Source organism: Juglans regia, chromosome 8 (assembly GCF_001411555.2).
Source record: "Juglans regia cultivar Chandler chromosome 8, Walnut 2.0, whole genome shotgun sequence".
NCBI lineage: Eukaryota > Viridiplantae > Streptophyta > Magnoliopsida > Fagales > Juglandaceae > Juglans > Juglans regia.
The window spans coordinates 7,422,641-7,443,160 of NC_049908.1; the positions used below are offsets into that span (position 1 = coordinate 7,422,641).

A 20,520-nucleotide genomic window follows, 5' to 3' on the forward strand; every position below is an offset into this window, starting at 1 on the left:
ACTATTTTTTTAAATTTTAAAATAAAATAATATTAAAATAAAACTAAATTTTATAATATTTTTATTGATATTTTTAAAATTTTAATAAAATATTAACTATTTTCTATTATTAACGAATATTTTCCACGCGGCTGTAATCATAGATTCCTAGTATACTTTTTCACTTTTGAAAGTTCTCTTTATAAAATAATTGGCATGCGTCATATATACAACTATATTTCCCTTTTGCTTTCCCTTTTACTTTTGCTTACCGTGGATTTGAAGCTTAATACGATTCGCATTGGTTCATTGGCTCTCTAATTATTCCACGCAAAGACGAGAGCCCAAGCCGCTTTTACAAACTATAATCCAATCTTCTCCTTCCTCTTCTTCTTGCTCAAGCCCCACAATGGGTTCGATTGGTGCCCTAGAAGAGCATTTGCAGTACCCGATTGCTCGCAGAGACGAGTCCGTCGTCGACGACTATCACGGCGTTAAGGTCTCCGACCCCTATAGATGGTAATTAAACAAAACTGATTCCCACTGGAATACCGTTTATGAGTACAAGGTTTCTCTTCTCGATTCCCGTGGAGGTTTAATCGACGAACTGTTCAAAAGGAAATTTGACGAGATTTTTGTTTTTGTTTTTTTTTTTAAAATTTCAATCTTTAGGCTTGAGGATCCGGACGCCGAGGAAGTGAAAGAATTTGTGCAGAAGCAGGTGAAATTGACCGAGTCGCTGCTTGAGAAATGCGAGACGAGAGAGAAGCTTCGAGAGAGCATCACGAAGCTCTTCGATCACCCGCGTTACGAAGCGCCTTTCAGGCGAGGGGACAAATACTTTTACTTCCACAACACCGGGCTTCAAGCCCAAAACGTCCTCTACGTGCAGGTTCGTGACCTGTAATTTGAATTATGAGACCTCTATTCGCTTGGTTTTGTCTATGACTATTCACCCCCCGCGCGTCCTATTCAGGATAGCTTGGATGGAAAACCTGAGGTTTTGCTGGATCCAAATACGCTTAGTGAAGATGGAACTGTCTCTTTGAACACGCTTTCAGTCAGTGAAGACGCCAAGTACTTGGCTTACGGGCTTAGTACTAGTGGTAGCGATTGGGTGACGATCAAATTAACGCGGGTGGAGGACAAAAAGGTTGAAGCTGATACTTTATCATGGGTGAGTATCTTATTGCATCTTATTCATCCAAAAAAAAAAGAAAAGAAAAAGGTACAGAAAATGCTTTTTTTAGTAAGACTGATGAAAGACGTTATATATGTTGTAATTCAGGTTAAGTTTTCGTCTATTAATTGGACTCATGACAGTAAAGGGTTTTTCTACAGTCGATATCCTGCTCCCAAGTAAGTGATCATCATCGGATTCTTACGTTTCAGCAAAGTATCAAATTTGGATTCTGACACGTGCCCCTCGGATGATCGTGGGTGTTAGAAATTGCATGTACTGATTCTAAGAATTTGGCAAGAATCTGGAGAGAAAAATACTTGGGGAAGTTAAAGTGGATATTGAAACTGCAAAAAATCCAGTTTTACCAGAATTTTAGCGGACAAAAGAAGCAACAAATAGAATATTATCATTTATGAACCAGAATTATGGTACTTAACAAAAAAAAAAAAAAAAAAAGGAACCAGAATTATGGTATAGAATACCCATAAAAAAAATTATGGTATTGCAAAATAAGTTTGGGAAGGACTAATTGGATTTAGTACATTATTTTTGCGATCTCATAGCTTGTTATGTTTAATCCAAAATAAGTAGTGTTTCTCTGTAGAGAGGGAGAAGGTATAGATGCTGGAACGGAGACCAATTCTAATCTTTACCATGAGCTATACTATCATTTCTTGGGTACGGATCAATCCGAAGATATTTTATGCTGGAGAGATTCTGAAAACCCTAAATACTTGTTTGGAGCTGATGTTACAGATGATGGGAAGGTAATCTCTCGTTTCATGGTATTTTTGGTTATACCACAGTAGTGGCCACTGTCTTGTGCTGTTGTTAATCTAAGTGCATGATTCTTAACGCTCTTTTTTAATGGATCCAGCTTGTTTTCAATGATTTTATTCTTTATAATCTTTCTACTTAAAACATTCTCTTCAGTTGAGTAAAATTAGGATCCATGTATATTGTGCTTATGTGCATGTTATGTGCATTCACGAGCTTGAGTACCTAAACAATGACTATGAGCTATTCTACTCAGCAGCCCTACTCCACACATCTGTTGAGGAAAAACAATAAAAAGATAAAAAATAAAAGCAGGTGTCAGTAGGGCTGTTGAGTAGAATTTTTCCTAAACAACTTATCAAAAAGAAATTTTCCTAAACAATATGGTCTAGATAAGAATGAAAATGATTTTTTTTTTGGTTTAAAAATGGGTTTCCATCGAGCTGACTCCACCTTGATGTTATTGTGCAGTATGTTCTTTTGCACATTGAGGAGGGTTGTGACCCTGTCAACAAGTTTTATTACTGTGACTTGTCTGCACTTCCTAATGGGCTTGCTGGGATGAAGGGGAAAAATGATCTACTCCCATTTATTAAGCTTATTGATGAATTTGACGCACAGTATGCTGCCATTGCAAATGATGACACTCTATTTACCTTTCATACAAATAAAGATGCTCCAAAGTATAAGTTAGTCCGAGTTGATCTTAAGGAACCAACTGTTTGGACTGATGTTATCCAAGAGGCCAAAAATGATGTACTTGAATCGGCTTGTGCTGTTAATGGTAACCAGATGATTGTTAGTTACCTGAGTGATGTCAAGTATGTTCTGCAGATAAGGGACTTGAAATCAGGTTCCTTGCTACATCAATTACCCATTGATATTGGGACAGTTTTAGGGATTTCTGCGAGGCGTGAAGACAATGTTGTTTTTATTGGGTTCACTAGCTTTCTTACACCTGGTATTGTTTATCAGTGTAATCTAGGAACTGAGATTCCTGAGATGAAGATATTTCGTGAAATTGTTGTTCCTGGGTTTGATCGCTCAGGGTTCCATGTCAATCAGGTATCTTGTTACCTTGTTGATACGCTAGTTACTCTAATTTGCTGCTTCTTTTTCCACCTTGCCAAGCTGTATTTTGATGTTCATCTTACTTGATTGGGTTTTCTCATATCCAGGTTTTTGTGCCCAGTAAGGATGGTACCAAGATACCGATGTTCATTGTGGCAAGAAAGAATATTCTTTTGGATGGATCACACCCATGTTTGTTATATGGTTATGGTGGATTTAACATTAGTCTCACACCATCATTTAGTGTTAGTCGAATTGTGCTCACAAGGCATCTAGGTGTTGTTTTTTGCATAGCTAACATTCGTGGTGGTGGAGAATATGGAGAGGAATGGCATAAAGCAGGCGCACTTGCAAGAAAGCAGAATTGCTTTGATGATTTCATTTCTGCTGCTGAATACCTTACATCTGCTGGTTATACCCAGCCCAAGAAGTTGTGTATTGAAGGTGGAAGCAATGGTGGACTTCTTATTGGGGCTTGCATAAATCAGGTATTGCTGTATTAGAGGGCCATTTTCTTGATCGTATTCTAGGTTCTATCTCCATTATAATCATTTTGAATGCTTAGAATAATTACTTTTGTGGGTTTTGGCAGAGACCGGATCTTTTTGGTTGTGCTTTGGCTCATGTTGGTGTTATGGACATGCTGCGATTCCATAAGTTTACCATAGGTTGGTCTAAATTCGTGGATCCACTAATTAAAAGTTTTGAGTCAATGTATTGAATTAGATTGCTTTCTAGGCCATGCATGGACTTCTGATTATGGCTGTTCAGACAAGGAGGAAGAGTTCCATTGGCTAATCAAGTGAGTAAAGTTTATCTTATATCAAATATCTGATAGCAATCTTCTCATCTTTCATTTGTAATTTATACTACATTACATAAGATTCTAAGAAACTAAAAAACTTCTGAATTTTCTCTATGTTGTGGTTTGAACTTGAGATTGATTTATTCACCCTATTTTGTATTTGTGATATTTTTGCTTGTTTTAACCTCATAGTTCTAGCATTATCCGTATTGATTTTTCTTTCCCGATTCATTGGCCTAGTATCTAATTTACCTTGTTTAGATGTTATTTGCCATGAATATTTATGTTCGCTGAAGCTCAGATAATATTCTTTTTACAAGTAAAAGTAAAACTTTTTTGATAGTAGAAGGCATAGCCCAAGCACCAATTTAAGGATACATGGTGTATGTTTACAGTAAAAAATGGTAACTAGAGATAAGAATACTCATTGTTTAAAAAATAATAATATATTGAACCTTAACAAGGAAGAGTGTTAAAGAAAATTCCAAGGAAAATGAAGAAAAGTCTTGCTTATAAAAGATAAAGTAGAAGAGAATAAAGAAAAGATTGAAGGAGAAATAAAGGAGAATATAAAAATATTACATGCATTGAGTCCTATTTTTGAGGGTGTGTTCGTGCGTGCGTGTGTAATATTTGGCCTCTACATAACTTTTTGGGCTACTTATCAAGAAAAAAAGAGAGCTCTGTAGGCCAAACTTTTTAGTTTTTAAGAAAATTTCAATTTTTATTTATTTATTAAGATTTGGGGTTAGGTTATGAATTTTAACATGAAGCTAAATGTATTCATTTTGATTTTTTTTATGGGATTCTTTGCATGTTGCTCACAGGTGATGTTATTGTTTTTAGGTATTCTCCACTGCATAATGTGAGGAGACATTGGGAAGAGCACCCAGATCAAACCTGCCAGTACCCATCCACAATGTTGTTGACTGCCGATCATGATGATAGGGTTGTGCCATTGCACTCATTGAAGTTATTGGCGGTTAGTCTTTTTATCTTTAGCACTCATTGAAGTTATTAGTCATTGCATATTCGCACTGCATGCCTGTATTTCGTTCTCTTTTCCTCTTTAGAAAATCCTTTCTATTCATTATCAGACTATGCAATACATTCTTTGCACGAGCTTGAAGAACAGCCCCCAGACCAATCCTATTATTGGTCGCATTGAGTGCAAGGCAGGGCATGGAGCTGGACGTCCTACACAGAAATTGGTAATCATTTTTTTTCTAAGCGAAATAAGTTACCATTTAACTATATACATACATATATATATATATAGATATATATTCTCTTTTCTAAAATAGTTCTATTTTATTCTCTGATTGTTTATTGGTCATTGGCTCTCATTCTCAGATCGATGAAGCTGCTGATCGGTATGGTTTTATGGCCAAGATGTTGGATGCTACATGGATTGACTAGGTGAATGTATGGATTGACCGAATGCATCATGCATTTGGGAGATTTAATGGGAGGTTGGATCCAAAACGTATTATTTTTGCCTTTTTTTAAAGAATTACAACCACAACAAAGAAACCTTCCCTCCCATACGCAATACTCTTGTTTGAAAGTTCCAATTATGATTATCTGCATTTGTCTATACTTGCTTTCGGCCATAATTTAACTGATTTTTAAGTATTTCTTGTTATTATTATTTTTTGTTCTTTCCACTTCCTAGTCATTTAATATCGAGTACATAATATAAAATGCAAATATTATTGATTAGATGGTAAGCGACACAGAGTGATATAAAATGATTTTCGGTAAACGTGCGTTCTTCACATTCTATGTCATTGCAATTAGACTGTCCATCAAAGCACGTAGAATGAAGGAGGTTGGCTCATGTTAATGCTTTGATTCCCGAGTCCTGCTTCAAATGTGAAAGCAATGTGTGTACTCACACCGCTAATTTGGGCAATTACTTGAAGACAAAAAAAAAAAAAAACTACTTTCATGCTACCCTACAACTCATATGAGGATCTGAGACACCAGGGGTTGCAGGAGCTGTTCTGGCGTACCAAGGCGGCGGAGAGTAGGGCTGCAACCCGAACAAAAACAATCGGGTTTATACCAGATCCGATCTGACCCGAAACGGCATCATTCTAGTATAATCCCGATCCGATCCGATCCGACCCGATCAAAATAAAATCGGGTCGAACCCATATGACCTGACTAGGTCTTGCACTGTGGAAGAGGAGAAGATGGGAGGACTTGATGGAAGCATCTGAAGATGAATCCAAGGGACCAGATGAACCTCTGGTTATTTTTCTTTAAAGAGCAGATGCTTTAGCTTGAACCTAATTTCATAATGATCAACCTCCCATATCTATTGAAACATATAAACTTATATTGGATCTTAGGAAACACTGAGATCTTGCCATTGAACTTGTTCACTGCACTGCCAGAGACCGTCCCCACCTGAAGTCATTTTCATACATGGGGAATCTCGGGTAACTCCCCATCGTCATCGATGCACCGTCGGAGTTCCCCAATGAGAACAACCTCGGCTCACTCTCCCAATCTGTTACTCCCTGACGGACCATGGAGTCATCGTGTACAACTACGTTCCGGTGCAGAAGATTGGCGCACCTCACAGATCCCGGAACAGAAGCTTGCCGGCCGCAGCACCAAACAATCTCCACCAGCCAAGCGTAGCCATTATCTCACTTTACAAATCTCTATCCACAGTTCAGTAAAGGCCTCGAATAACCATGTGGATTTATATACATATAGAAACCAAAAGCTTCTTCCCAGACCAACGATCTCGACGATGATGAGAAACGCATGAGGTACAAAGACGTCTTGGTGGAATCGGCGAAACAAGCTCAATGTGTTGGCAAAGGCACGAAAAGAACGAAATGCAAAAAATGCAGATGGGTTGAAATAAAAATGCAAACCCGTTAACTAGTTGGGCTGGAGACCCGATCATACAATAACCGGACAAAATCGGTTCGGGTCGAGTCGATTTAAGTGGGCCCATCGGATTAACGGATCGTTTGCACAGCCCTAGCAAAGAGAACATGCTCTGCTTCATGGTAGATATATCCTTTTCTTTTTCGGTTGGGGCGGGGGGGGAGAGCTTGGTCAGGACGCAAAACTCAGAATTTGAGTTTTGAGACGAGAAGTGTGATAGGAGTTTGCATGGGACACGACACGAGTCAGTTCTTCATTGCGAGTAGCGCGCAAGTCCCAGTTATTAGAGCCTGTGTACCTGCCTCAAACGTCACAAGAAACGTCCAGTGCACATTCTCAACAGAATGCCAAAACTAAATTTGCTAATAAGGAATGTTGTAGAATCTTCTAGACTATTCTTCTGTAACTGCTCTCATCTTCTATAAATGTTGAATAGCACTAAGTGCTACTGTATTAAGGATTGAGTTGCAATACCAGAAATGCATTTATAAATTACAAAATCTCATTGATGCATTTCATCAAACAGGTCCTCTAGACTCTTCTCTTAGCTTGTTTCCTCATGGTATCAAGAGCCCGGTAGGGCTAACGCCTACACTTTCTTCTCTAATCATCATGGCAACACCCAAACCCACTTCCCCGAATCCCTCTATCACCACTTATGCCGCTTATCTCATCGCCATAAAATTATTTACAGATAATTATCTATTATGGCAAGCCAAAATTGTCCATTTCCTTCACGGCAACCAACTCTTTGGGTAGTTGACAGCACCATACCCATGCTTCCCACCACCATCGACGACTCTCCTAACCCAGAATATACCTCTTGGCTCCTTCAAGATTAACTAATCATATCTGTGATTTACTCCTCCCTCACCGATACAGTCCTCTCCCATGTTCTTGATTGCTCAACTTCCCGTCAAATTTGGCAAACACTCCATAGCCTTTACTCTGCCCAGACTACCGTCCATCTCATGCTCACAAAATTCCAACTTGCAACTTTCAAAAAAGGCTCCGACTCCATCTCTGTCTATTTTCACAAAGCCAAGGCTTTGTCTGCATCTCTCAATGCCACAAGCCATCCCCTTCCCGATTCTGAATTCATCATCTACCTTTTAATCAGATTAGGGTTTGATTTTGAGTCAGTAGTGTCCTCGATCACTACTCGTCCCGATCCTCTCTTCATCTCTTAGATTTACAGTTTTTGTTTTTGTGAATCACAAGTCGTGTCTTGCTCATCAAACACAATCTCTTCTCTCAGCCAATTCCTCCACTGCTAACTCCACCATTACACGTCCATTTACTCCACCTAATCGAGGCCGAGCTCGTGGCTTTCGGAGAGGATTGGGTAGTCGTAACTTCACTCCGCACCCCTTTAATTTCTATTCCTCTTCCCAGACCAATTGACCCACCTGCCAGCTTTATAATCGAATTGGTCACACGGTTATGTCATGTTATCATAGGTTTGATCATGAATATTAGTCCCCTCCTCCCCTATCTCTCATCTAATTTCACTAATTTCCCGAATACCTCATCTCCCTCTGCTGGTTGGTTCCCAAATACTGCTACCTCTACCCACTTCACATCTGATTTTTCTAAACTTAATTTGGAGTCTACACCAATGTTTTAAAAATCGTTTCGTACTGACCGGTAAGGCTGGTATTTGCCGTACCGGCCATTGGGCCAGTACAGGTATTACCTGTATTTCGTACCGATCGAAATACCGGCCGGTACCGGCCGTTTCGGCATGTACCGGCCTGTGTTTCGGCCTTCAATTTTTTTTTTAAATTTTTTCAAACTACAAGCTCATTTTTTGACCCACAATTCAGATTAGACTATTTATAATTTATATATATGTATTTATATATAATTTATTTATATATAGACTATTATTTTGGAATATAATTTTGAAATATAATTTATTTATATATCGACTATCCCGAAATGTTATCTCGAAACGCTATCCCGAAACGGTACCGGTACCGAAATATTTCGTTTCAATGCCTTAACCGGTACAGCGTCCGGTACGGTATTCAAAACATTGGTCTACACCCTATCAGGGGCTTGATCAAGTGATCATTGGCGATGAATTATCTCTCGCTATTCAAAACTTTGGCTTTGGATTACTTCCAACACCTTCTGGCAATTTTATTCTCCGCCAATTACTCAATTTTTCTTTAATTTCTCGAAATTTATTATCTGTTAGACAATTTCGTTTGAATAATTTTGTTTTCTTTGAATTTAACTAATCTAATTTTTTTGTGAAGGATTTACATTCCTATGAGGTACTTCTTTAGGGCCTTGTTAGGAATGACATGTACGTTCTTCCAACTGATGATAAGACCGTCTCTCTTCCCTCTCGGCATGCATTCATGGGCGAAAGGACCTCACCAAACATCTAGCATTCTCGTCTCGGTCACCCCTCTCCACAAATCACTTCCTTCACCATACGTCAATACAACCTTCTTGTCACTTCTACCTCCACCTCGTCTCTTTGCTTGGCATATCTTCAAGCCAAATCACACGCTCTCCCTTATCCACGCTCACCTTCTCGCTCTAATTTTTCTTTTCAGTTGTAATTTTTAAATGTCTGGAGACCTACACCTGTGCTACCCTCCAGTGGTTTTAGATTTTATTTTTCTATTGTTGAAGACTTTACAAAATATGTTTGGCTTTTTCCTTTACATGCAAAATTTGATGTGTCTCCAATCTTTTAACTTTCATTAAATATGTATGTAATGCTTTTTCAAAAAATATAATTGCCATTCAATTTGATTGGGGTGGCTAGTTCCGCCCCTTTCATGATATCTTGTAAGATCTTGACATTTCTCATGGAATCATATGTCCATATCCATGCATAAATTGACAGTACTAAATGGCGTCATCGCCATAATGTTGAAATTTGGCTCTCTTTTAGCCCAGTTTTCAGTGCCTACCAAATATTGGATTGATACCTTTCAAACTGCAGTTTTTCTTATAAATAGATAATGAAAATTTGCGTATTTAACGATTTAAGTGTTAATTATTAGATAATTTTTAAAGAATACACACCAATACTAAATTGAATTCCCTAAAAAAACAATAAAGAATAGGGTGACTGTCCACCTATAAAGAACGGTTCGATCAACCCCATTTCTAGATGGATAATGCTACACCTCACCAAGAAAAGCCACCAAAATTTTTTACTGATTGTGTAAATTTTTTTTTCAAACATTTTTTAAATTCCTTAAATATATATTTTTTTAAAAATCATAAACTCGTTTAAAAAACACTTCCTTAACTATTAAATAAAAGAAAAAAATACAATTGGTAGATTTTGTCTGTAATTTTTTTATCGGTGGGAATCTTTCCAAATAGTCTACAGCCACCTCGGTGTTAGCAACCTGCTAATGGCTTGCATGATTCGGCCAAAGAGGAAGAAAAAGGCACCCAATGATCGCCATAAGGCTGGTGTATTTGAATGTGCTGATATGCATGATCTGGATTAAGGGGGAGTGGCCTTTGATGGTCTGGTTTGGGGGCTGGGACGAAATACGAAATTTTCATCCTGTTTTAGAGCTGAGATGAGATCAAATATCCAAACGGCCATTTTGCAAAAACCTAACCGAGATATCTGTGTTTTGAAATTTTATTATACTGTTCATAGACATGACAATACACAGACTTCTGGTAGCTATTGTCCCTCCTCTGATCGTACTTTCCCCTAGCCATTACTTTTCTTCCCTCTTTCAACCACCTTCCTTCGTTTGTAATGAAGCTCCTGTTCTCTTGATGCCTCGACCCATCTTAGGAAATTCGAACTCCATTTCGTTCGTTGAAGACGCAGTATATGACTCACTAAAAAATGAGTAGCACAAAGGCTATCCTAAGTGTAGGAGGATGTCGCGTAATAATTAGGAATAAATTCCTAGATTGTCTCTTCATGGAAAGTTACTTAAAATTAAACTCGTTTAAAATGGTGAAAATATTCATAAAGAGAAAATAAAAATGATGGTATGTGCAATGAATAGAAGAGTGAAATGAAAATGAAAAGGACACTAGTCATGGACTAGATTCATATTTTTAGATTTTTGAGTGTCGAAATGAAACGTAAAAGACTAACAAATTAAAATTAATAATCAAGGAATCAACTAAGCTAAACAATCTTAATTAATCTGAAAATTAAATAATAAAATTGAAATTATTTAAGTCCTAATTAAGTTTTAATCAATTTAATATGCAATAGAACTAAGAGATTATTAAAACTAAGTTAAGAATTAAACTAGATTAGAAAGTAATTGACAAAATACGAATGAAAATTGAAAAGCTCCAAAATCAAGATTCTAGAGTTCATCCTTATATTCAAATCATAAATTTTCAAAATCAATCCATAGCAATTGTAATCACTATTAAATAAAAGCTTAAAGAAGTGAGAAAAATAAATAACACTAAGTAAATAAATAGTAAATAAAATGTCCAAAGATCTAAGTCAAATATCTTAAAAATACATCATAAATTTTAAACTAAAATTAAATAAATAATAAAAAATAAAAAGAACAAATCAAATGAATAAAAATAGAGGTAATAGGTAAGAGAGGAGAAGGCTAGAGCAGTTGAATACGAAAGGAATTCTTCAAGTGCGTGCGGCGCTTCCCCAAAAAAATGTGTTTCGTCCGTCTGAAAAAGAAAGAAAAAAAATACTCCCTCTTGCGTGCGTCTTTTGCAATTAAGGAGCCATGCGCATTTTTTTCTTCTCTTGCATTTGCGCGTGTGAGTTTCCTTCTTCTTCTTTTTTTTTTCTTTGCTTTTCCGTGTGTCTTGCAGGTCTTGAGTAAGAATTTTTATTTTTTATTTATTTTTTACTTCCATCCACTATCCAAACACCAAGAGGTTGGTGTCTCTTTTTATTTTTTATTTTTTTAACTTTTTTTTTACTTGCCTTTTTCTTTATCTTTTCTCATGCATTTCTTTACCTATGTAAAAATAAATAAAAATTAAAAATAAAATAAAATAAAATAAAAAAGAAGAATAGAATATATAAAAAAAATATATTGTGCATGTGAATGAACATTGTCCAATTAAATAAAAAATTATAAAATTAAGTATAAATCATGTTATTAACCAATTTAAATCACTACTCGAATTTGTTCATCTTAACTATTTTTCATCTAAAACCAATAATAATGTAATGAAATAAATAAAATATATTGGTTCTAAATGTATAAAATATGCAATAACTCAGCTCAATCAATATACAAGTCTCGTCAATATCGGTTGCGCCCCAACCCCCAAACCCATAATTCCTTCATGCCCTAATTGCTGGTATCGACTCCTCTTACCTCCGAATCGCATCTCTGCCCCTGTATTGACCTCGTTTGTGTTCCCGTTCCCTTGAAGGCATTATGCTTGAAGCCTTTCCAACCTCAAATCATCCTGCCCTACAAATCGCTAGCCCTAACCTGTGCATTGCCAGTGTAATGTTGACCCCCACCCAGCCGAATCTTTGGCCCTAAAGCATAGCCTGTGTTGTGCAGCCTTCAGATGAAGAGAAGTGACCCCCACAGAGATAACTGGATTCGCGTGGTTTGAAATAGTACCAAACGCACTCTCGTGTATTGAGCTCGACTGTCTTTGCCCTACAAAATGGCCTATAAAGGCGCATTTTCCACTCCAATGGAAGACACCCCAATGAACCGTTGCAAGTCTCACAACGCCATCTCCAAACATCGCAATAGATTTCGGACCGTCCATAACTTTACCATCACGGATACTAAGACACGCTCCTACCAAATATATTCTAACGATTATTTCAATTTTGAGTGACTGGAGTCAGGAAATTGCATCAAACAAAATGTGATTTTATTATCCATGCGTGTTGTGTCTGGAAAAACTTTGTGCGTTGGAGTTGGTAGTATCTTGATTAGTGTATTTGTCTGGGGTTCACATGATTAGGCTTGAGTTCTAGGCCAATGAAATTTGGATTGCTAGTTTTTTTATTGTTTGAAAAGTATGGACAATGATCAGGGTTTGGTAGAGAGGTCCATTAGAGACAAACTCAGACAGTTTGAGGAATTTCTTGAAATGTTTTCAGGCCTTGAAAAGGTTCGGCATTTTTTACTTTTATATGTAATCGTATAAATTGTTGGCATGCATATAACAACTAGAACACAAATTGGTAAGCAAAGTAGAAGTCAACAATTTTACTTATCACACATATAGGAGTCAAAGACACTACAAATTTACATCTATTAACTAGTCTCAGACGGAAAAGATCACTTCACATAAAAAAGATAAAACAATTAAATTCTCTATCTAATTTGGAAAGGATTCCTTCACATGCATCTATCTCTTTTACCATTGTCAAACATGGTTGGCAATATGGACTTAAATAGAAGACATTGATTTAGGACAAGTAACCAGACAAGCATCAAACTAGTGGACACGAAAGCAAATACAAGAATTTCAAATTTCAGTCGAAGAATGCAAATGATTTTACAACTTACCAAAAGAAATACAAGGAAATGATAATGAAAAAGGCTTTCATATATACAAATTATTTTGGATAAGCAACTATAATTGGAGTCAGTTTGTTGCCATCGAACATCTCTAGCTAGGAAACTGTAAATGAACAAGATAGAACACCATCCATAATTATATAGGCAGCAAATGAAATTATTCCTAGTTTAGAGTTACCCAGTTGAATTGAGGAGTCAAAACTGAACAAAATCTTGTGGAACAAAGGTTTTATCTTTGAACTTGTCAAAGTAGAGAATAACAAAACATATAGACCATATCTCCTTAACAAACTAGGAATTTCAATTAGTTTGAGTTATCTAACAAATCTTATTTGGGATGTTTTACATTACAACATCTTGATGCATTTTGGAACTTGAAAATGGGTTTGGACATTTCTAACATGCTCTAGTAAGTTTCTTTATTTGTAGCATGTTGGGGTGTATTATTTGTATAAATCTGGTGGATTGATAATGGTAGCCTTTAGTTCTTACCAGCTCAACATTGACATGGTGTTGACTAATGATGCTATTACAAATCTAATGTGTTGCCTTTAGTTGGTATAAAATTTCATCAATATTGGGAACATTAATGGGAAGTAGAGAAATATAAATTACATAATTCCTTCAAAGTTTGTTTGTTTTGTTTTGTTTGTTGGTAAAATTACATAATTCTAAGGTGCGCTCACAACAAACTGGTAGCGACATTGCAAGATCAACTCATTGGAAAAATTCACATTGGTTTTGACCCTTATAATATCGACAATTCAACAAACGCCTCCCAAAATTGTTGGGCTTGGCTGACGTCCGCAGTTTGGAGGGAATCCACAATAACATAAAGGTCTTCGTTCCAATACCAGCTCATCTTCTGCCCTCATAGGATAAGGGCAATTTATGGACTCACCGCTACTAGTTTCCATAATTCTTGCACAGAAAGTAAAAGCCACAAAGTAAACAAATTGCTAGGATAAAGTTTCTCACATTTCTTCCAAAGAGAATAAAGGCAGATAGCTCACAAGAAGCTAGCGTGTGCACTACCCACGGGGAATTTATAATATTGATGTTATAAAGGGAAATTCATTATTAGAAAATATAACAGCATCATATAGATTGGTTTGAGTGACTGAAGTTCAGAAGATTATAACACCAAGATATACATCCCAAACTATAACAATATCACATGAATAACAAAAACTGCAGCAGTTCAACCCACACTTCTTACTACAAAACTGCATTGACCTTATTAGCTATTGTTCAGTTCATTTCTTAATTTCATAAGTTGCTACTTTATTCTCATACTACCATATACCTCCCTGCCCCCTTTCCCAACCAAACAACATGGTCAGTAATGAAACAGAGTAATTTATAATAGCATCTCGGCAACATGGTCAGTAATGGAAACAAACACAGTAATGGAACTAGAATGAATTACAGACTCCAATATAGTAATGATTTTGGATACCTCAATATAGTTAAGGTCTTAGATAGCAGTAGAGTAATTTAATTTATAAACCTTCTTGCCCCCTTAATGAATGTTGGTGTTGTAGCAACAATTGTTTTGACCCAAGGTTATGAGAGTATTGATATGAGAATGCATTGATAGAAGGCCAAGTAAACTGATTCACTTCATAGATGGATCGATTATAATGGGCAGGAAGAAGAATATGAAGATGTGGTTATGTAAAGTTGAAGCAGTCACAAGATATGAGATCAAAACACATGACACGCATAATTTAACATTAATGCACCAGTATTATTCATTTCATTTTAACTGCAATGTTTTAACAAAAACAGCAGATATGCACAATGAAGACCTTGTGCAAAAATCCAATAAACTCCCAAAATAAATTACCATCAGAAAATAAAAATTGATGAACTATAATGGAGTGCCATGTAAAACGATATTTCAAAAAGTGGCAAATGACTCAAAAAAATGATGTGAGAAACAAATTTGGAAAATGGTGGCAGATAACCTTCAGGTACAATTTATCATCTACCATAGCAACCGAAACCCAACATAGAGCGAGATGAATCATCGGGATGTTTCATGTTCAAACCAGAAAATTACGAGTGCACACGTTTCATCTGGAAAAAATTTGGGCTTTGGATGGTAGCGGTTGGAAACACACAAAGTAGAAAAATGGCAAAGTATGAACACGTGAAACAAAAAATGTACAAGAGCAGCATCTTCAACTTTCAACAGAAACTCAGATCCCAACCATTGTCACTGTAAATTGAACCCAATCACAAAATTAAATGGAGATGCGAAACCCATAAAGGAAACCCAAATCTTGAGGGCTTGGATTTCGTTTAGTAGACAACATAAATACGGGAACTTACCTAGTTGTCGACTTTGTAGTTGTGCCAGAAAGATAAAACTCAAAAAGGAAAGACAAAGCCCGTGCAAAAGTCATTGGATACAACTGGAGAGGGAGGGTCTTGAAATGCAGGAGATACGAGTCTTGAAACGCAGGAGATGCTGGTCTTGAAACGCGGGTCTCACTTGTCTTGAAGAAATCTTGAAATGCAGGGCATGCAGTAATGAGGAACTGAGGGTTTCGAGGGGAAAAAGACGAATCGGGAGTAGAAAAATGTAAAGTTTCCCACGACAAGCCATAAATGCACAGACAGTGGGACCCACCAAGTTCTCTTCTTCCAAAAAAAGAAAATTTTCATCTCAACTTTACTTCCAAAAACACATCTTACTATGGAACCCACAAAAATTCTGATAATTTTAATAGAGAAATTTTATTTATAAGCTAATGTGGTCAATATATCTAATAAAGTACTTATATAACATAATTTAATTTAGAAGAAGAATTTTAAAATTTAAATATTACAAATCAGATCTTACTTACCATCTAAGAGATGTAGATGATGTGCTGCACACCAATTTGAGAATAAAATAACCTATTTTAATAGGAGGACAAACCTGCCCCAAATGAGTGCCCACAGATCACTAAAGGCTCTCTTTTCTTATGTTATTATGAAGACCAACATTAGGCTTTTAAAAGCCTCTTATTGAATACGCTCTCTCCAAGAACAAGCTAAGAAAATAACTACTTTAGACCACACTAAAATATAACCAAACCAGAGTACTGTATGTTTATTCTGCACCCAATTAATTCATAATGCTGAACTTAAACGATGGATATCCACATAGCCAGATAGCACTGTCCGGTTTCGTTCTTTCACCTTCGCCTGATATATAACCCTGCACATTTCAACAAAGATCTCAATGCTCCACGCATTTAGATGGAAGTGGAACAGTTAATGTTGAACTTAAGATTGAGTATATGCTATGGGCATCAAAAGAGGGGTAAAATTTTCATGATCTCATGAATGGCACAAAAAAGGTTCTACCTTAAGCCTTCAAGCCACATTTCAGTGATCAAAGTTTCACCAGGGTACACGTGTAAAAGGAACCGTGCCGATATGCTTTTGACCAAGTTTGGATCTCCTCGGCAGATACACTTAATGATTGCCCGAACTGAAAACCCGAGTGTGCACAACCCATGCAATATTGGTCGCGAGAATCTTGACAAATTGTTAAGAGTGAAAATAGTTAGATAAACACAACTTTAGGTTGCATTCAGATTTCCCCTATAATAAAGTCAACTCTATATCAAGGGGAACCTTTATGGCAAATCATTTCATACATCCCAAGAAAAACCCCACGTGCACGACAGAAACAGACTCATTTAAGATTGAATAATCACGTAAGTTCGATTTAAATACTATATAAACATTTCGCCAATCATGCTTTGATGTACATGAAGATAATCAATCGAAATGAGAACAAGCAAAGAATGAACATAGATCCTACTGGGATACACCTATCCTGTTTCACTTATAAGTATAGCTGGGAGTGAAATATGGTATACAGAAAGGTTGAGATCTACTTCAAATGTTTGATCATGACACGAAGATTCAAGCCCAGAAGGCTGCTTAACTGATATTTTCTTTTTTATTTGTTTCCTTCAACGTCCAAACACAGAAAAGAAAAACAAAGGCAAATAGCATTACAGTGAACACATAAATGAGTTCCTATTTGAAAGAAAAAGTTAATATGGTAGAATAGCAGTTATGCAACCAAGTGGACTTGGGGAGTACAAACCCTGCAACTTTTGCAACCATAGGATCTGAATGCAAAGGATTATAATCACCAGAGAGCCTATACAGCAATGCCTGCAGAACAACGCTAAAACAGTATAACTATCAGAATCTTTTTCATTCCATGTTATGAGAGTTCAAAATACTAGATTCAAAATTTATAGCATAAAAACTAAAATATGGTGCTATCAACAGTCAGCCATTATGTAGCTCCAGTCCCAGCAAGAATGAAATAAATAATACATGCCTGAGATGGTTGGGTACAATCCTCAAACACTGCAAATGGTTGACTTTTTGGGATTTTCACACTGGAAACCTTGTTGGATGAATAGCTTGCGTAGGAATATGGCTGAGATGATTTTGAGAAGCCACCAGCACCCCGCAGAAAGCCTGTCATCCTGCAAAGTAATATTATAGCTGAGTCACTTGCAAAGGAGGATTAATCAGATGTTTAAAGAGAACTTACCGGTTTATGCATAATAATTCACCAGAATCTTTCTCATAGCTTTTTGTCTCGATCTCAATAATAGCTGCTTTACCTGAAGATAAAATCAAAATAATGAAGAAGTATCTCAATAAGTGCTTATCATACCACCACGCTTCTCGGGAGGCTGCTAACAAAATTAGGAAGTTATGAAAAGCATCAGCTATTCCCTCAAGCATGCCTTTATTTCTCACTTCAAATAAAAGATGTGCACTTCAAAAGCAATATCTACCCATCAAAGAGAGGCAGAGTTTTGACTCATAAGACAGTCTTACATTTGATTAACAAAATAAGAGCATATTTCCTTTTTGGCAACAAATACAAACCTTTATCATGCAATCCTGCAAGACTGACTTTATTGTGTATCTGAATCAACAATACAGTAATATAGGACATTTGGTTAGTGTAATCTTTAGGAAACAACTCGAAAACAAATAACACGGAAAAGAAACTAAAGATGATCTTATAGTAGAAATGGTACTACAACAAGACAAGAAACAATAAACTTGGCACGTTCATCAACATTGTCTACACTATTTGGACCAAATACGAATGGAGCTTGATTTTTTCTCCAAAGAAATTCGAGACTTGGATCGCATGAAACCCGGCAGAACGAAGCCAAAAGTATTACGTATTCAGGCATATTATGAAGCATCATCAAAAGCTTAGAGTCAGAAATCGTACACAACCACTTGATGGAAACGGCCTGTATAATTCTATGTATTGTTGTCCGTGCAACAGAAGACGTGGGTCGTATCTGGTAGCAACGAAAACCGCAGAAGTCCATTAGTTTTTCTTCCATACACCGAAAGCGCTAAAGACAATACAAGGAGAGCTTATGACCCAGCGAAACAGAGTGGATTCTAGAATGATGAATCATTCAAAAGAGCAGTCAGATAAGAAACGCGTAAATAAAACCCATCAGAGCAAGTACTTACTGCAACCCAGGCAGATCGAAACCATTTGGCGCGGATGCAAGCGAAAACAGAGCGGCAAATGTTGGCAAGACCTGCAATTACAGAGACGAATACATATCATAACTCTATATGCACAAGCAAACGAAAAATTAACTTACCAACCAAATCAGTTGATCATAGAGATTGTGATTATCACCATTTTCTAAGAACAAACAAAGGGTAAAGAAACTAATACTTAACGAATTGAATAGGCAAATGAACAGAAAGCACTAGCTTACTTCAACAATCGCTGCACCGATAAATTAACAGTACCTGGACAAATTGTTGCCCATTTTCATGGTAAATATATTTAAGCTCGTCCCCATCCACGGCGTCCCGTCCGCAAGCTCCTACGCCCAACGCATAGAGCACAACATCTCTGTTCACAATGAGAGTGATTATTCAATTGTTACGTTGAAGCAACCAGACGCCACAACCAATTGCAGTAACCAGAATAAAAAGATAAAAAAAGACTCACCTTTCGGTATAGGTGTATGTGGTCTGAAGCCCGTTCCACACATGAACCAAAATTCAAAAAAAAAAAGAAATATCAAAACAAAGAATTTGTAAATCTCGAAGAGAACGAAACCAATTTGAAAGGGATTGAAAAAGAGAGACAAGAGAAAGGGTACATCAGGGTATTTGTGAGAAAGAATAGATTGAGGGTCAAACTCTGAAGAGTCGGCCATCGCTGCTTAATCAGTAACAGAAGCTCAAGCTTTGAGACTCCGGAAGGGAAAGGAGAGTATATAAATAGCAAATAGCTTGATTATCCGGATTTGTATTTCCCCATACAAAGGAAGGAAGCAGTTATAAATTGATCGGTATGGACGGGTAGAAGAAAGAAGAAAATTGTAGCATCCGCGAAAGGAACGGCTATCGAGGTGTACTCTATTATTGACGAGTTTTAAAGTTAATCAGAATGAGTGGGATTTATTATTAAAATTTTAAATTTTTTAATATAAATTTCGTATTTGTTGTTGACCAATCTGTTGAGTTTTCATTTTCTTTACGGGCACGATAAATTATTAAAATTAAATAATCGACGTGGAATGTTTAAGTATTGTATAATTTTTTTAAAAGAATAGGTAATTAAGAGATTCATATAAAAAATAATTTTTTAATAAAAATTTTTATTTTTTAAATAATTATATAATATTTATATATTTTACGATTATATATACTATTATACTTTTCCAGACCCAACAATACTACTATGTGTATTAAAATCTTCCACACCATCGGTATATTAAATATAAATTTACGGTGTCCATGGTCTATATAATATTTTTGAAAAACATTACATGAAAACTTTTAAAGTCCGATTTTCTGTATTGGAAAATATTTCATTACAAAGACACTTATTGTCTTAGGTTATGCAAGTCACACGAATTTTTAATAAATAAATCTAAAATTTACCTGAAAAAAAAAATTTTATTTAAAAAAAAAAAAGATATACAGAACTTACACATCCTAATAAATGTATTAATATTATTATTTATAAATTGACATATTTTGAAGGGATATGTGAAATTGCAAATTAGTACATCAAAGTCAAACCACATTATTATGTAAATTTACTTTTATAATATCTTTGTATAAATTTAATAATTCTCTTCTACATATCATTTTCTTTCTTTTTATATTTTTGCTCTTTCAATATTTGTTGGGCCACAACTTGACCTGATCAATGGTAATGAACCATAGGCCGAACTCAGTATTTGAGCCGCGGGCCGTGTAATCGGATTTGGATA

At 36.2% G+C, this 20,520-nt stretch overlaps 2 protein-coding genes across 2 annotated transcripts; one reads left to right on the forward strand and one right to left on the reverse strand.

Moving 5' to 3' along the window:
- Positions 1–239: 239 nt before the first annotated feature.
- LOC109018893 (prolyl endopeptidase-like) lies at positions 240–5,460 on the forward strand. Its single transcript, XM_019001085.2, has 12 exons — positions 240–498; positions 652–871; positions 956–1,156; positions 1,268–1,338; positions 1,767–1,929; positions 2,411–3,004; positions 3,118–3,498; positions 3,603–3,678; positions 3,749–3,812; positions 4,662–4,797; positions 4,913–5,026; positions 5,169–5,460. Exons 1-12 carry the CDS (start codon positions 389–391, stop codon positions 5,232–5,234), a joined length of 2,196 nt encoding a protein of 731 aa, XP_018856630.1. The 5' UTR covers positions 240–388; the 3' UTR covers positions 5,235–5,460.
- Positions 5,461–16,003: 10,543 nt separating this feature from the next.
- LOC109018894 (enoyl-CoA hydratase 2, peroxisomal) lies at positions 16,004–19,649 on the reverse strand. The gene is made up of 11 exons (XM_019001086.2): positions 19,399–19,649; positions 19,245–19,267; positions 19,040–19,145; positions 18,749–18,819; positions 18,495–18,567; positions 18,137–18,176; positions 17,793–17,865; positions 17,574–17,724; positions 17,331–17,401; positions 16,577–16,750; positions 16,004–16,427 (listed from the first exon to the last, which is right to left on the reverse strand). Exons 1-11 carry the CDS (start codon positions 19,453–19,455, stop codon positions 16,340–16,342), a joined length of 927 nt encoding a protein of 308 aa, XP_018856631.1. The 5' UTR covers positions 19,456–19,649; the 3' UTR covers positions 16,004–16,339.
- Between the last annotated feature and the right edge of the window lie 871 nt (positions 19,650–20,520).

Excerpts from the sequence above, each read along its gene's own strand:
- LOC109018894 (XM_019001086.2), bottom strand. The coding sequence starts at position 19,455 with ATGGCCGACTCTTCAGAGTTTGACCCTCAATCTATTCTTTCTCACAAA. Across the intron at positions 17,402-17,573 it reads ATTGTACCCAACCATCTCAG|GCATTGCTGTATAGGCTCTC; the intron begins GCATGTATTATT and ends GTTGTTCTGCAG. Across the intron at positions 16,751-17,330 it reads ATGGTTGCAAAAGTTGCAGG|ATTCTCGCGACCAATATTGC; the intron begins GTTTGTACTCCC and ends CAATTTGTCAAG.
- LOC109018893 (XM_019001085.2), top strand. The coding sequence starts at position 389 with ATGGGTTCGATTGGTGCCCTAGAAGAGCATTTGCAGTACCCGATTGCT. Across the intron at positions 1,157-1,267 it reads AAGCTGATACTTTATCATGG|GTTAAGTTTTCGTCTATTAA; the intron begins GTGAGTATCTTA and ends GTTGTAATTCAG. Across the intron at positions 1,930-2,410 it reads ATGTTACAGATGATGGGAAG|TATGTTCTTTTGCACATTGA; the intron begins GTAATCTCTCGT and ends GTTATTGTGCAG.